This window comes from Scyliorhinus canicula, chromosome 20, assembly GCF_902713615.1.
Source record: "Scyliorhinus canicula chromosome 20, sScyCan1.1, whole genome shotgun sequence".
NCBI classification, from domain to species: Eukaryota; Metazoa; Chordata; class Chondrichthyes; order Carcharhiniformes; family Scyliorhinidae; genus Scyliorhinus; species Scyliorhinus canicula.
In genome coordinates this window covers 41653432-41667334 of record NC_052165.1, presented here as the reverse complement: position 1 = coordinate 41667334, position 13903 = coordinate 41653432, and the positions used below count along the sequence as shown (strand labels likewise).

General features: G+C 46.9%; 1 protein-coding gene across 4 annotated transcripts in view; it reads right to left on the bottom strand.

Moving 5' to 3' along the window:
• The window catches only part of LOC119955111 (synaptotagmin-10-like), a 121548-nt gene extending 109138 nt beyond the window's left edge, over positions 1 to 12410 (bottom strand). For 2 of the 4 annotated variants that reach the window (XM_038780994.1, XM_038780997.1), the window contains exon 1: positions 11615 to 12404. In XM_038780994.1, the coding sequence (XP_038636922.1) occupies positions 11615 to 11765 (151 nt within the window). In that variant the 5' untranslated portion in view covers positions 11766 to 12404. Of the gene's footprint in view, positions 1 to 11614 lie in introns of all 4 variants that reach the window. The other 2 variants (XM_038780998.1, XM_038780996.1) reach the window with 2 other exon arrangements.
• Positions 12411 to 13903: the final 1493 nt, after the last annotated feature.

Genomic DNA, 13903 nt, shown 5'->3' with positions numbered 1-13903 from the left:
TTTCAAGTATTACAGTCCACTCTTTAATTATCTTTGAGAGCTGTTGCACTGGTTTGTTATCACAAATCCAGTGCACTAATCCTAGCAACTGCATCAACCATGAAAGCATCCTTTAGCGTGTATAAGGAGGAATCTTCATTATCAGTTAAGATATTTTGTCTTCCTGTAGTCATGGTAGGATTTAAAAAATTTGTTTGCTTGAGAAGCTGTTGAGAAACGACACTGTGCTGCAAAGTGATCGAATTTGCAACAATTGGAACATTGTTTGTCTTTTGTTGGACAATTTGTTTTACTGTGGGCGTGGCCACAGCACGAGCACATCATCACGCTCATGACACCACTCTCAAAATGGCTGCCAGCCGTGTCACAGTTTTCTGTGCTGCGACACAGCATTAATGGCATCAGCCACATTCTCCGCCTTTGCGCCTTTTTTGCTTGCCATGAACTCCGCATATTCAGAGGACGCTTGTTCACTGGCTTTGCACATATTAATCACTTCATCTAGCGGCAAAATCGGTCGTCTTAGCATTATTTCTCGCAAACGTTCATCATTTATCCCAAATACAACTTGATCGCGAAGCATTGAATCAGCAACGCAGGAGAAGTTACACGTCTGCGCTCTTAACTTTAAAGCAGTAATGAAAGAATCTATCGATTCTCCTTTCATTTGCAGCCTTTTTCTGAACATGTAGCGCTCATAGGTCTCGTCAACCTGCCTCTTGCAGTGTGCATCAAATTTCTGTAGCACTATGTTATACATTGTTTTATCCTCATTTGCAGCAAATTCAAAGGAATTATAAAGCTCTAAAGCTTGTTTTCCAGCCAAATTAAGAAGTGCTATTTTTCTCTGATCGGGAGTATTTTCTTGTGCGGAAGCAGATAGGAAAACTTCAAACTGCTGTTTGAAGAAAGAACAGTTTTGACATAGTTTATCATTTGTTCTGAAGTAGTCAGGCTTCTTGAGACTCTTATCTTCAGTGTAGATTTTCTGATCTTTGTAGCGGCGTGATTGTTTTCTTCAATCTTCTTGAAGCTAACCTGTCCAATCTAATTGCTTATTATTTGTAGAAATAAACTCCTGGTACCATGTGGTGTTCTTTGTCTTGCTACATTTAGTATGGTTGACGTAGTGTTCACAAAGACAACAAAACAGCTTTAAATTGAATAAAGCTATAAATTTATTAACACTACTAATTTGGATTCAACACTTACTCCTCGATAACACACAGTTGAAAATAAACATATAATCTACACTCAGCTAAGACTAATCTCTACACTATAACATTAACTATGATATGCTCTCACTCACATATCTTTCCTTCAGTCTGTTCTCTCGCTTTCTCCTCAACCTCTCACCCAGAAGGCTTAGCATCAATGTCCTATATACCTGTACATATAGATCCCTCTAGTGGTTGAGTTAGACATCTCATTAACCCTTTAAGTTCTTTCATTTATGATAATGTCCATCATCGTGTCTGCAGCCGAAATTGAGTCCACAAAGAATAAGCCATCAAGGACCATCTCGTTAACTGAATTTACCAACTGCATCTGATCGGGTAATCTGCTGTGGGCCTATAAAGAACGCACGGAGCACTGCTTCGCCAATGACCAACACAGCCACACCTGAAAAAACACTTTCAAAGGCCGGACATTTCCGTGGGCCATGTCGAATGCCACACTTCTGGCACAAGATGGCGGATTGGGCTTGTAACCTAAAATGGCTGCCCGCACTGAGACCACGTTTCCTTATGCCGTGAGTCACAGCACTGATGACGTTGGCATCTTCCATTGAGTTGGCACCAAAATTATGTGCGGGAAGTGCAGGCACCGTGTTTGTAAAACACTTTTTAATGTGGCAGTCGGATGGCAGCCCTTCTTTCTGGGAACACTTACTAACTATATTAAGTTCACATGCAAGGGGCGGCACAGTATCACAGTGGTTAGCATTGCTGCCTACGGCGCTGAGGACCCGGGTTCGAATCCCGGCCCTGGGTCACTGTCTGTGAGGAGTTTGCACATTCTCCCCGTGTCTGCGTGGGTTTCACCCCCACAACCCAAAGATGTGCAGGTTAGGTGGATTGGCTATGCTAAATTGCCCCTTAATTGGAAAAAATGAATTGGATATTCTAAATTTATTTTTAAAAAAAGAAGTTCGCATGCATTGCTATTTTTCATAGAACAATACCATTCGAAGAATTATAATGCTTACTCATAGCTTATGTCGTGCTCTTCGGTGCCACCGGCAACAGTATTATAGAGTTCTGCTGCTTGAGGACCTATTGCCTCTAGCAGCAATGAAAGAAGCCTGTCTGTAGTCTGTTCTGGCAGGCCTAGGGCTAAAAGGTAGAGTTGGAATTGCTGCTTACAGAAATATCAAGTTTTTTCTACGTTATCTGTAAACTGGTGGCGGGGTCCCCTTATACCATCCAACTCGAGCTCCATCCTTCTATTGCGTTAAGCCACCTTAGGTTGTAGTTCATCAGATTGGTCTTCCAGCCGAATACCTAACGTTGTCAATGCCGTCGCTATCTTTAAATCTTCAGCACTCATGGTACCATGTTGTGTTTGGTCTTTTATACCTTGAAAAGGAATCCGCCAAACACCTTGACTTGTCCAATCCAGGATCTTTATTGAGTCTCGTGTGGTAAGATAGCAGTCCTTTACAGAGCACAGTATCATGTAGTCTCTTTATACTCATCTGGAACGACACCGAACACGACTGTTCATGTGTATGTCTTACTACCATCTCCTGCAACCTTCTGGTGATGGCCAGATGTGTCTCCCTTTATATGGGAGTCCCTGGTCACACAATCATGGTCTTGAGACCGCATGGTGTATCTGCACTGCCACCTGCTGGTTGGAGGTTGCACACCATCCATCTATGATACTGCTTACAGGCATATCACCACATGCACGGTAATGATATGGCTGGTCCAATTCAGTTTCTTACACAATAAACCATCAAATTAATTCTGAATAAAATAACTTCTGAGCTTACCTCAACCTTAAATTGCGATCTCTTAATAATAATCTTTATTGTCACAAGTAGGTTTACATTAACACTGCAATGAAGTTACTGTGAAAAGCCCTTAGTCGCCACATTCCGGGTGCCTATTCGGGTACACAGAGGGAGATTTAAGAATGTCCAAATTACCTAACAGCACGTCTTTCAGGACTTGTGGGAGGAAACCGGAGCACCCGGAGGAAACTCACACAGACACGGTGAGAACGTGCAGACTCTACACAAGCAGTGACCCAAGCCACGAATTGAACCTGGGACCCTGGAATTGAACCTACCCACTGTGCTACCATGCTGCCCACATTGGAAGAAACGTTTTCAAATATCAAATTGATGACGTATTTATACAGCAAAGTCACATGGCAGAAAGTAGCGTCCCTGACAGCGGGTGACTTTTTCTGAGTAAGAGGATCTTGGGCTGAATTCTCCGTAGCCTGATGCCGACATCGTGATTGGCGATCGGGAGGAGAATGGATTCCAATGGCAGAATCGGGGCTGGCGCCGGTTTGACGCCCGTCTGCCCCTCCAAACCGCCGTCATCGTGACGCATACCGCACGCCGTTTCAACGCCATTGGCTCGTCATTGGTCAGCCCACCCGTGATGCTGCCCCCTTGATGGACTGAGTTCCACGTGTGGTCCCAGCAGTCAGGAATCCGCCGTGCCAGCTGCGGACAGTATCCAGTGTCGCCACACTCATCTGGGATCCGTGCTGCTGGCCGGGGGAGCTTCTGCTAGGGCTGGGGGAAATGTTGGAGGGTAGGCCAGGGGGTGGGCTGTGGGGTCTTAGATGGTGGGTCAGGGGTCGAGCACAGCAATGTTTTGCATTGCGGTCAGTGCAGGTCATCAGCCGTGCGCATACGCGGCCCGCTACCTGGCCATTCTCTGGCCGTTTTTGCCGCGATCTGCAGGGGTTTCACACAGCACCAGTACTAGTCCTTCACCAGTACCTGTATCAGTAAAGGATTCGCGTCGATTTTCCTGTCGTGAACCTCCCGCGGATTCTCCATTTGTGCCCGCACTTAACCTCAGAAACGGAGAATCCAGCTCCATGAGTTTAAATCCCAGAGTCCATAATCTAGGCTGACATTGCACTGCAGGATCGAGGGACTGCTACATTGTCAGAGGTTTTTTCTTTTGGGTGAGATGTTAAACTGATGCCCCTCTGCCCTCTGAGGTGGGCGTAAAAGATTCAATGTCGCTATTTGGGGAAGAGGGCAAGCGTTATCCTTTGGATCGCCTGGCAGTCAGCATCATTGGAACAGATTATCATTGCTATTTGTGAGATCCTGTGGACAAATTGACAGCCACGTTTTCAACATAAAACAACAGTGGCTACACATCAAAAGAACTTCATTGGCTGCAAACGCTTTGGGACATATTGAGGATAAAGACATTGCATTTAATTTACAGGCCAGTCAACCCAACTGGTCAATATGGCACTTTGTGAATCGCAAGGCACTAAATGCAACTCCTTTCCTCTGAAAGACTGACTTTTTCAAATAAGCCCAGTATTTCCACAGGTTTTAATTAGGAGTTGAAGGAAATCAGTACTACAGTAGTAGATAAATAGTTTTGAGAAAATTAATGGGATTGAAGGCGGATAAATCTCCAGGGCATAATAATCTTTATCCTCGATTACTAAGGGAAATGGCACTAAAAATAGTAGGTATCCATTGATGGTCATTCTCTTTTGACTCTGGAATGGTTCCTACAGATGAGTGCATAGTTAATATAAGCATGCTATTCAAAAAGGGTGGTAGAAAGAAAACAGGAAACTATAGACCTGTGAGCCTAACGTTGGGTGCAGGGATGTTGCTAGAGTCCATTATCAAGGATTTCAAAGACAGCATTTGGAAAGCAGTGGTATAATCAGACAAAATCAGCATGAATTTACGAAAGGGAAATCATGCTTGACAAATCTACTAGAATTCTTTGAGTTGTAACTAGTAGGGTTGACCAGGGAGAACCGGTGGATGTGGTTTATTCGACTTTCAAAAGGCTTTTTGACAATGTTCATAGCAGAATCATAGAATTTACAGTGCAGGAGGCCATTTGGCCCATCGAATCTGCATTGTTCCTTGAAAAAAGCACCCTACTTATGTCCTAGACTGCACCCTATCCCTATCCCCGCAACCCAGTAACCCCAACTAACCTTTTGGACACTAAGGAGCAATTTAGCAAGGCCAATCCACCTAACCTAATCCACCACTAAACTTTGGACTGTGGGAGGAAACCGGAGCACCCGGAGGAAATCCACGCAGACATGGGGAGAAAGTGCAAACTCCATACAGTCACCCACGGCCGGAATTGAACCCAGGTTGTTGGAGCTATGAGGTAGCAGTGCTAACCACGGTGTCACCATGTTAAAGCGCATGGGATTGCGGTTAGTGTCTTGAGATGAATAGAAAGCTGGATAGAAGATAGGAAGCAAAGAGATGGAATAAATGGGCCTTTTTCTGATTGTCAGGCAGTGACTCGCGGGGTACTGCAGGAATCTGTGCTAGGACCCCAACTGTTCACATTATATATTGATGATTTGGACGAGAGAACTAAATGTATTTTCTCTAAATTTGCAGATGATACAAAGTTCGGTGGGAGGTTGAGCTGTGAGGAGGTTGCAGATATGCTTCAGTGTGATTTGGGCAGGCTGAGTGAGTGGGAATATACATGGCAGATACAATAAAATATGGATAAATGTGAGGTTATCCACTTTGGTAGCAAAAATAGGAAGGCAGATTGCTATTTAAATAGGTGTAAATTGAGAGAGGTGGATACTCAGCGAGACCTTGGTGTCCTTGTACATCAGTCTCTGAAAGTAAGAGTGCAGTACAGCAGGCACTAAAGAAGGCAAATGGTATGTTGGCCTTCATAGGATTTGAGTATAGGAATCGCGATATTTTACTGCAATTGTACAGGACTTTGGTGAGGCTACACCTGGAGTATTAAGTGCAGTTTTGGTGTCCTTATCTGAGGAAGGATGTTCTTGCTATGGAGGGATTTCTGCGAAGATTTACCAGGCTGATTCCTGGAATGGCAAGTCTGTCATATGAGGAGAGACTAAGTTAGTTAGGATTATATTAATTGGAATTCAGAAGAGTGAGAGGGGATCTCATTGAAACTTAGAAAGTTCTAACTAATTTAGACAGGGTAGATTCAGAAAGAATGTTCGGGTGGTGGGGGAGTCCAGAATTAGGGGTCACAGTTTGAGGAAAAGGGGAAAACCCTTTAGGACTAAGGTGAGCAGAAATTTCTTCACCCAGAGAGTGGTGAATATGTGGAATTCAATACCACAGATAGTATTTGAGGCCAAAATGTGTGATTTCAAGAAGGAATTAGATACGGGTTCGATCCAACCACGGCAGGTGTTGGAATCTAAACTCAATAAAATATCTGGAATTAAAAGTCTAATGATGACCACTGTCGATTGTCATAGAAATCTATCTGGTTCACCTTCAAGGATGAAATCTGCCATCTTTACCTGGTCTGGTCTACATGTGACTCCAGACCCACACCAATGAGGTAAATGCCACTCAGGTGTATACAACCGCTACAAAAACACGAGAAAGGAATTAAACCGGACAGAACACACAACATCGGCCCAGGCCCCAGAAACGCAACGGCAAACTCAGTCCTGTTGACCCTAGTAAAGTCCTCCTTATTAACATCTGGGGCTTGTGCCAAAATTGGGAGAGCTGTCTCACAGACTGATATAGTCATTCTCACAGAATCATTCCTGACAGATAATGTCCCAGACACCATTGTCACCTTCCTGGATATGTCCTGTCTCACCGGCAGGACAGACCCAGTAGAGGTGGCGGCACAGTGGTCTGCAGTCAGGAGGGAGTTGCCCTGGGAGTCCTCAACATCGACTCTGGACTACATGAAGTCTCATGGCTTCAGGTCAAACATGGGCATGGAAACCTCCTGCTGATTATTACGTACCGGCCACCATCAGCTGATTAATCAGTACTCCTCCATGTTGAAATGAAATGAATGAAATGAAAATCACTTATTGTCATGAGTAGGCATCAAATGAAGTTACTGTGAAAAGCCCCTAGTCGCCACATTCCGGCGCCTGTTCAGGGAGGCTGTTACGGGAATCGAACCATGCTGCTGGCCTGCTTTCAAAGCCAGCAATTTAGCCCTGTGCAGCACATGGAGGAAGCACTGAAGGTGGCAAGGGCACAGAATATACTCTGGGTGGGGGACTTCAATGTTCATTCTGAAGAGTGGCTCAGCAGTACCAGCACAGATCGAGCTGGCTGGGTCCTAAAGGACATAACTGCTAGACTCGGTCTGTGGCATTTGGTGAGGAACCAACAAAAGGGAAAAAACATACTTGACCAAGACTCACCAATCTGCCTACTGAAAATGCATCTGTCCATGACAGTATCGGCAGAAGTGACCACCACACAGTCCTTATGGAGAAAAAGTCCCATCTTCACATTGAGGATACCCTCCATCATATTGTGTGGCACTACCAGCGTGCGAAATGGGATAGGGTTTGAACAGATCTAGAACTGAAGACTGGGCATCCATGAGGCGCTGTGGGCCATCAGCAACAGCAGAATTGTATTCAACCACAATCTGCAACCCCATGGCCTGGCATAACCCCCACTCTACCATTACCACCAAGCCAGGGGATCAACACTGGTTCAATGAACAATGCAGGAGAGCATATCAGGAGCAACATTAGGCATACTTATAAGTGAGGTGTCAACCTGGTGAAGCTACAACACAGGACTACTTGTGTGCCATACAGCATAAGCAGCAAATAACAGGCAGAGCTAAGCAATTCCACTACGGGCGCATCAAATTTAAACTCTGCAGTCCTGCCACATCCAGCCATGAATGGCGGTTGACAATTATACAACTCACTGGAGGAGGAGGCTCCACAAATAGCCCATTTTTAATGATGGAGGAGCCCAATGTGGTGAACGTATTGCTACTACTATTCACCACTGTATTGTACTGTATTATGTTGATGCCCTTGTGGGCTCTGCCTGTGGCTCCGCCCCCTCGGGGGTGGTATATAAATCTGCAGCCTGTAGCTGGCACAGTGTAGAGCAGTCGCAGGCAGGCACAGATCTAGCTTATTAAAACCACTGTTCACTTCTACTAATCGTCTTGTGAATTGATGGTCGCATCACCCAGCACTTATGTGCAAAAGACGAGGCTGAAGCATTCGCAACAATCTTCAGGCAGAAGTGCCGAGTGGATGACACATCTCGGTCTCCTCCGGAGATTCCCAGCATCACAGATGTCAGTCTTCAGCCAATACAATTCACTCCATGTGATATCAAAAAATGGCAAAGGCACTAGATACTGCAAAGGCCCTGACAATATTCCGGCAATAGTTGAAGACTTGTGCTCCAAAACTTGCCGCACCCCTAGCCAAGCTGTTCTAGTACAGTTACAACACTAACATCTACCCAGCAATGTAGAAAATTGCCCAGGTGTGTCCTGTACACAAGAAATAAGACAAGTCCAACCCAGCCAATTACCGCCCAATTAGTCTACTCTCCAATCCTACAGCAGGTAACTCACCTCCTGACCCCCCCCCCCCCCCCCCCCAAGCCTGTCCGTCATCTACAAGGCACAAGTCAGGAATGTAATGGAATACAGTCCACGCCTGTATGAATGAGGCTCCAACAACAGTCAAGAGGCTCAACACCATCCAGGAAAAAGCAGCCTGCTTGATTATTACCCCTCCCACAAACATTCAATCTCTCCACCGCCAACGAACAATGGCAGCCATGTGTACCGTCTACAAGATGCACTGCAATAACTCATCAAGGTTGCATAGGCAGCACCTTCCAAACTCACAACTGCTACCATCTAGAACAGTGTTCTTCAAAGTCGGGGGCGGGTGTTGGGAAGGTCGCGGAGCCGTTGTCCGCGGCGCTCCCGATCGCGCATCCCCGTGCAGCAGCCGGCTTTTCATAATGCTGGCTGCAAGCGGCCGCGAACATGTGGCAAAAAATATATTCGGCCGCATTGCGCATGCGTGCATGATGATTGGCGCGCATTATCATTCCGCGAACATGTAAAACAAATTCGGCCTCATTGCGCATGCACGCACAATGATTGGCGCGCATGCGCAGTGCACCGCTATTTTTTTTAATGGTTGCAGTTTTTAATTTTATAAGTTCTGTAGTGGTTTTTATTCATTTATTCATTTAATTTATTCATTTAATTTTTTTTTTCATTTATTTTATTCATTTTATTTTTTTTACAAGTTCGGGGGGTTTTATTCATTTTTTTCATTTATTTTACTCATTTCATTTTTTATTTCTTTTTTACAAGTTCCGGGCGGGGGGGGGGGGGGGGGGGAGGGTTTATTTGATAAAATTCTACAGGAAAAAAATGCAGAACTTTGGACAGTTGGAGACTCCATACTTTCCGACACAGGAAGGTGTCACCTTCATCCACCAGGTTCCATTGGAGGAGCGTGTACGAGGGCCAAAGGGACCCAAAACCATTTCCTCCATTTTTGTCAGCAGCAAACAAGGCAAGAGAAAATGGTGGGTCGCTCAGGTCGGCCGGCGTGGGTTGCGAAGATCGGCCAGGTTGGGTCCAGAAGGTTGACCGGTTGGTAAAAATGGGTCCCCAGAAAAAAAGTTTGAAGAACACTGATCTAGAAGTACAAGAGCAGCAGATACCTGGGGACCTCACTGCCTGGCAGTCCACTTCAATTCACTCAACACCCCGATTTGGAAATATATCGCCGTTCCTGCACTGTCGCTGGGACAACATCCTGGAACTCCCTCCCTAACAGCACAGTGGGTGTACCTACACCTCAGGGACTGTAGCGGTTCAAGAAGGCAGCTCACCACCACCTTCTGAAGGGATGAGCAATTAATACTGACCTATCCAGCCACGCCCACATCCCATAAATGATTTTTTTTTATAAAGATAAATGTACCAGAAAGAAATATATATGTACAGATTCTGAAAGCATTGAGATAACCAGCTTCATTAGAAAATTAATTAAAATGATAATTATTTGGAACTGTGGATCAATTTACTGAATGAATAAGCTTACAATTTATGATATTGTTTGTGTTCGACTCGTGCAATTTTGACAGTTACATATCTTTCACAATCAAATCAAAAAGTTTTTTTAAATCCAAAATTGATGATTATTCACACTTTCGTGGCTATCCCGGTCACATCTCCCAGTTGATGGATTTCTTCAGGGAGGTTGACTGAGACGTTTTAACAATATTTTCATGAGGAACATCAGGAACATCAGAGAAATCTGATCGACTTCAGAGGGAGTTCAGAGAGTGATTTGAGAGAGATTCAGAGGGAGGAAATGAAGGAAGAGAGCTCCTTTCCGAGCGAGTGAGTGAGGGTTAAACTTGAGAGAAAGAGTGAGAGAAGAGCAGAGTTACAGGGATGAAGATGGGACCAGCAGTGGTAGTAGAATGAATGAGTGAATGAATGAATGAATGGAAATTCTCCTGCTTGTAAATTGTTCGAGGCAGAGAACGAGGAGAGGAGCTGGAGGGATTTGGGATGGGGAGGGATTTGAAATTCCAGGATAGGTTCATGTACAACAGGCAAGGGAAGATGAAGTTTTTACTTTGACTACAAGAAATGTGCTTGTGATCCGGCTGAATCGGAGGGGATTCGTTGCAAACTCAGTCTATTAATACATGATTCAGATTGTCTTTCCACAATCACCTGTACTTGTGCGTTTTAGATTTAAAATGACTTCGTGTAACCCAAAGCTCCATTAAAGACATTACACGCTCAGGAAATGTTTTAGATTTAAAATGACTTCGTGTAACCCAAAGCTCCGTTAAAGACATTACACGCTCAGGAAATGTTCCCACTCCCAGTTCTGTGAATGCAGTTCAATTATTAATTCGTCTTCACTTACAAACCCAGAGCCCGGAGTACCATTCCCATCTTTTCCAGCAGTTTATTTAGGATTGACATTTAAGGAGAGGGTCTGGAGTCAAGTTTCCTGTAAACACTGCACTGGTTTGCTTACATCAGCCAATCCATCCCGTCAGCAACAAGTGCCCTATTCCCACGCATTCTACTCTCTCTCTCCATTTCTCTCTCTCCCACCACTTCTATTTGTGAGCTCCAAATCCTTGTTTTTATTCCATCCGTCCCATGCCCTATCTCTGCCCCGTCCTCCTCATCTCTCACTCCCTCCCCTCATCACCTCCCTCCCTCTCTCCTGACCCTTCTTTCATACTCTCCGTCGCCTCCCAACACTCTCTCCTCTCTCTCTCCCTCCCACCCTCACTCTATTTCCCTCTGCCCCCATCCACTTCTCCCTCTTCCCCAGTCCCCCACTCTCTTCCCATCTCCCTCTCCCCGCTCTCACCTTCGCTCTCTCCCCCTCTGCCCCCATCCATCTGTCCAATTCTCCCTCTTCCCTAGTCCCGCTCTAACCACTTTCTTCCCCCTCCCTCTTCCCCCTCTCCATCCTTCCCTCTCTTTCTCTTTCTCCCCCACTCTCTTGCTCCTGTTCCCCTCTCCCTCTCCACCCCCCCCCCCTCCCCCCCCTTTCTCTCCCTCCCCTCTCTCTCCTCCCTCTCTCCCCACACACACTCTGCCTCCCCCACCTTTACCTGCTCCGGTGATCCCAGTTTTCTTGCGCTCTCCGCTGAAGATGAATTCATAGCATTTCTTCTGTTCCACCAGCCCCCTGAAGCACAGCTCGGTGACAATGTGGAGAGCCTTCTCGCACAGGCTGATCCCGTCCTCTTGTTGGCCGTTCATCTCTGCTCAGCCATTGTCGCCGGGGCTGCAGCGGGCTCCGAACCTCCGTCCCTCTGTCCTGTGGCCAGGAGGCGGCCGCTCTGCCTCTCCAGTCGCTGCCAGTGAGTGGGGGAGTGCTGGGCTGCTGCGCGCTGAAAGGCGGCGCTGCTCCCTGGACTCGCGCACACACACACACACACACACACACTGTCCCCTCGGTGCCCCCAGCTCAGAGACTGCTACTCCGGCATGGGAAGCTTCAGTCCCGCAGCTCCCGGGACCAGCTATCAGACCACAGTGTGCATCACACTGCAGCACAGCCAACACTGAGACACGAACCCAGAGCTTCTCACACTCGGGCACAAACGGCAGCCACTTTCATTCCTAAATGGATGAAATTGCAGCTGCCAATTTCAACCCAGATGTTCTTTTCTTCACCCGTTAGTTTGGCTCAGTGGGAGGTACTCCCTCCTGTAACCCAGGCCTTCAGGGTGGAAGTCTCACTCTGTCACACAGTCTGTCTGACACCCCAATGTTCTGCTGACTCGATCCTTGAGGCGAAATCGTTAACCCAGGCCACACTTGCCCAAAGATAGAATTTGCATTTATATAGCACCTAGGATATCCCAAGTGGTTTGACAGCCAATGGAATGCTGATGAAGTGTGGTGACTATGTTGTAATGTAGAGGAAGCAGTCGCAAATTGGGCACAGCAAGCTCCCACTAACAGTAACGCGATCAGCAAGGAGACTTCATGGAGTTTGAGGGTGAAATCCTGGTCACGGACTGGGGTGATGTTCCCCATTGTTCCAACGAGTGGCAGCCATAGGATCTGTTATGTCAATCACACAGGACAGATGTAGGGTTGGATAAACATGTCGTCTGAAAGACAGTGCAGCTCGCCTTAAGTACTGACCCTATGACAGTGCAGCACTCCCTCTGTACTGACCCTCTGACAGTGCAGCACTCCCTCAGTACTGACCCTATGACAGTGCAGCACTCCCTCAGTAATGAGCCTCTAACAGTGCAGCGCTCCCTAGGTACTGACCCTTTAACAGTGCAGCACTCCCTAAGTACTGAACCTCTGACAGTGCAGCACTCCTTCAGTACTGACCCTGTGACAGTGCAGCACTCCCTCAGTACTGACCCTCTGACAGTGCAGCACTCCCTCAATACTGACCCTCTGACAGTGCAGCACTCCCTAGGTACTGACCATCTGACAATGCAGTACTCCCTCAGTACTGACCCTCCGACAGTGCAGGACTCCCTAGGTGCTTACCCTCTGACAATATAGTATTCCCTCAGTACTGACCCTCCGACAGTGCAGCAGTCCCTCAGCACTGACTCTCTGACAGTGCAGCACTCCCTCAGTACTGACCCTCTGACAGTGCAGCATTCCTTCAAAACTGACCCTCCGACAGTGTAGCACTCCCTCGGTACTGACCCTCTGACAGTGCAGCGCTCCCTAGGTACTGACCCTCTGGCAGTGCAACACTCCCTCAGTACTGACCCTCTGACAGTGCAGTACTCCCTCAGTACTGCCCCTCTAAACAGTCCAGCATTCCCTCAGTACTGACCCTCTGACAGTGTAGCACTCCCTCTGTACTGACCCTCTGACAGTGCAGCACTCCCTCAGTATTGACCTTCTGACAGCGCAGCATTCCCTCTGTACTGACTCTCTGACAGTGCAGTCCTCCCTCAGTACTGACCCTCTGACTGTGCAGCACTCCCTAAGTACTGACACTCTGCCAGTGCAGCACTCCCTCAGTACTGACCCTCTGGCAGTGCAATGCTCCCTCAGTACTGAACTCTTACAGTGCAGCACACCCTAGGTACTGACCCTCTAACAATGCAGTACTCCCGCAGTACTGACCCTCTGACAGTGCAGGACTCGCTCTGTACTGACCCTCCGAGAGTGCAGCACTCCCTAGGTACTGACCTTCTGGCAGTGCAGCATTCCCTCAGTACTGACTCTCTGACAGTGCACCACTCCCTCAGTACTTACCCTCTGGCAGTGCAGCATTCCCTCAGTACTGACCCTCTGACAGTGCAGCATTCCCTCAGTACTGACCCTCTGACAGTGCAGCGCTCCCTCAGTACTGACCCTCCGACAGTGCAGCACTCCCTAAAGAAAAGGAAATCCTGCAAAGGAAAAGTACT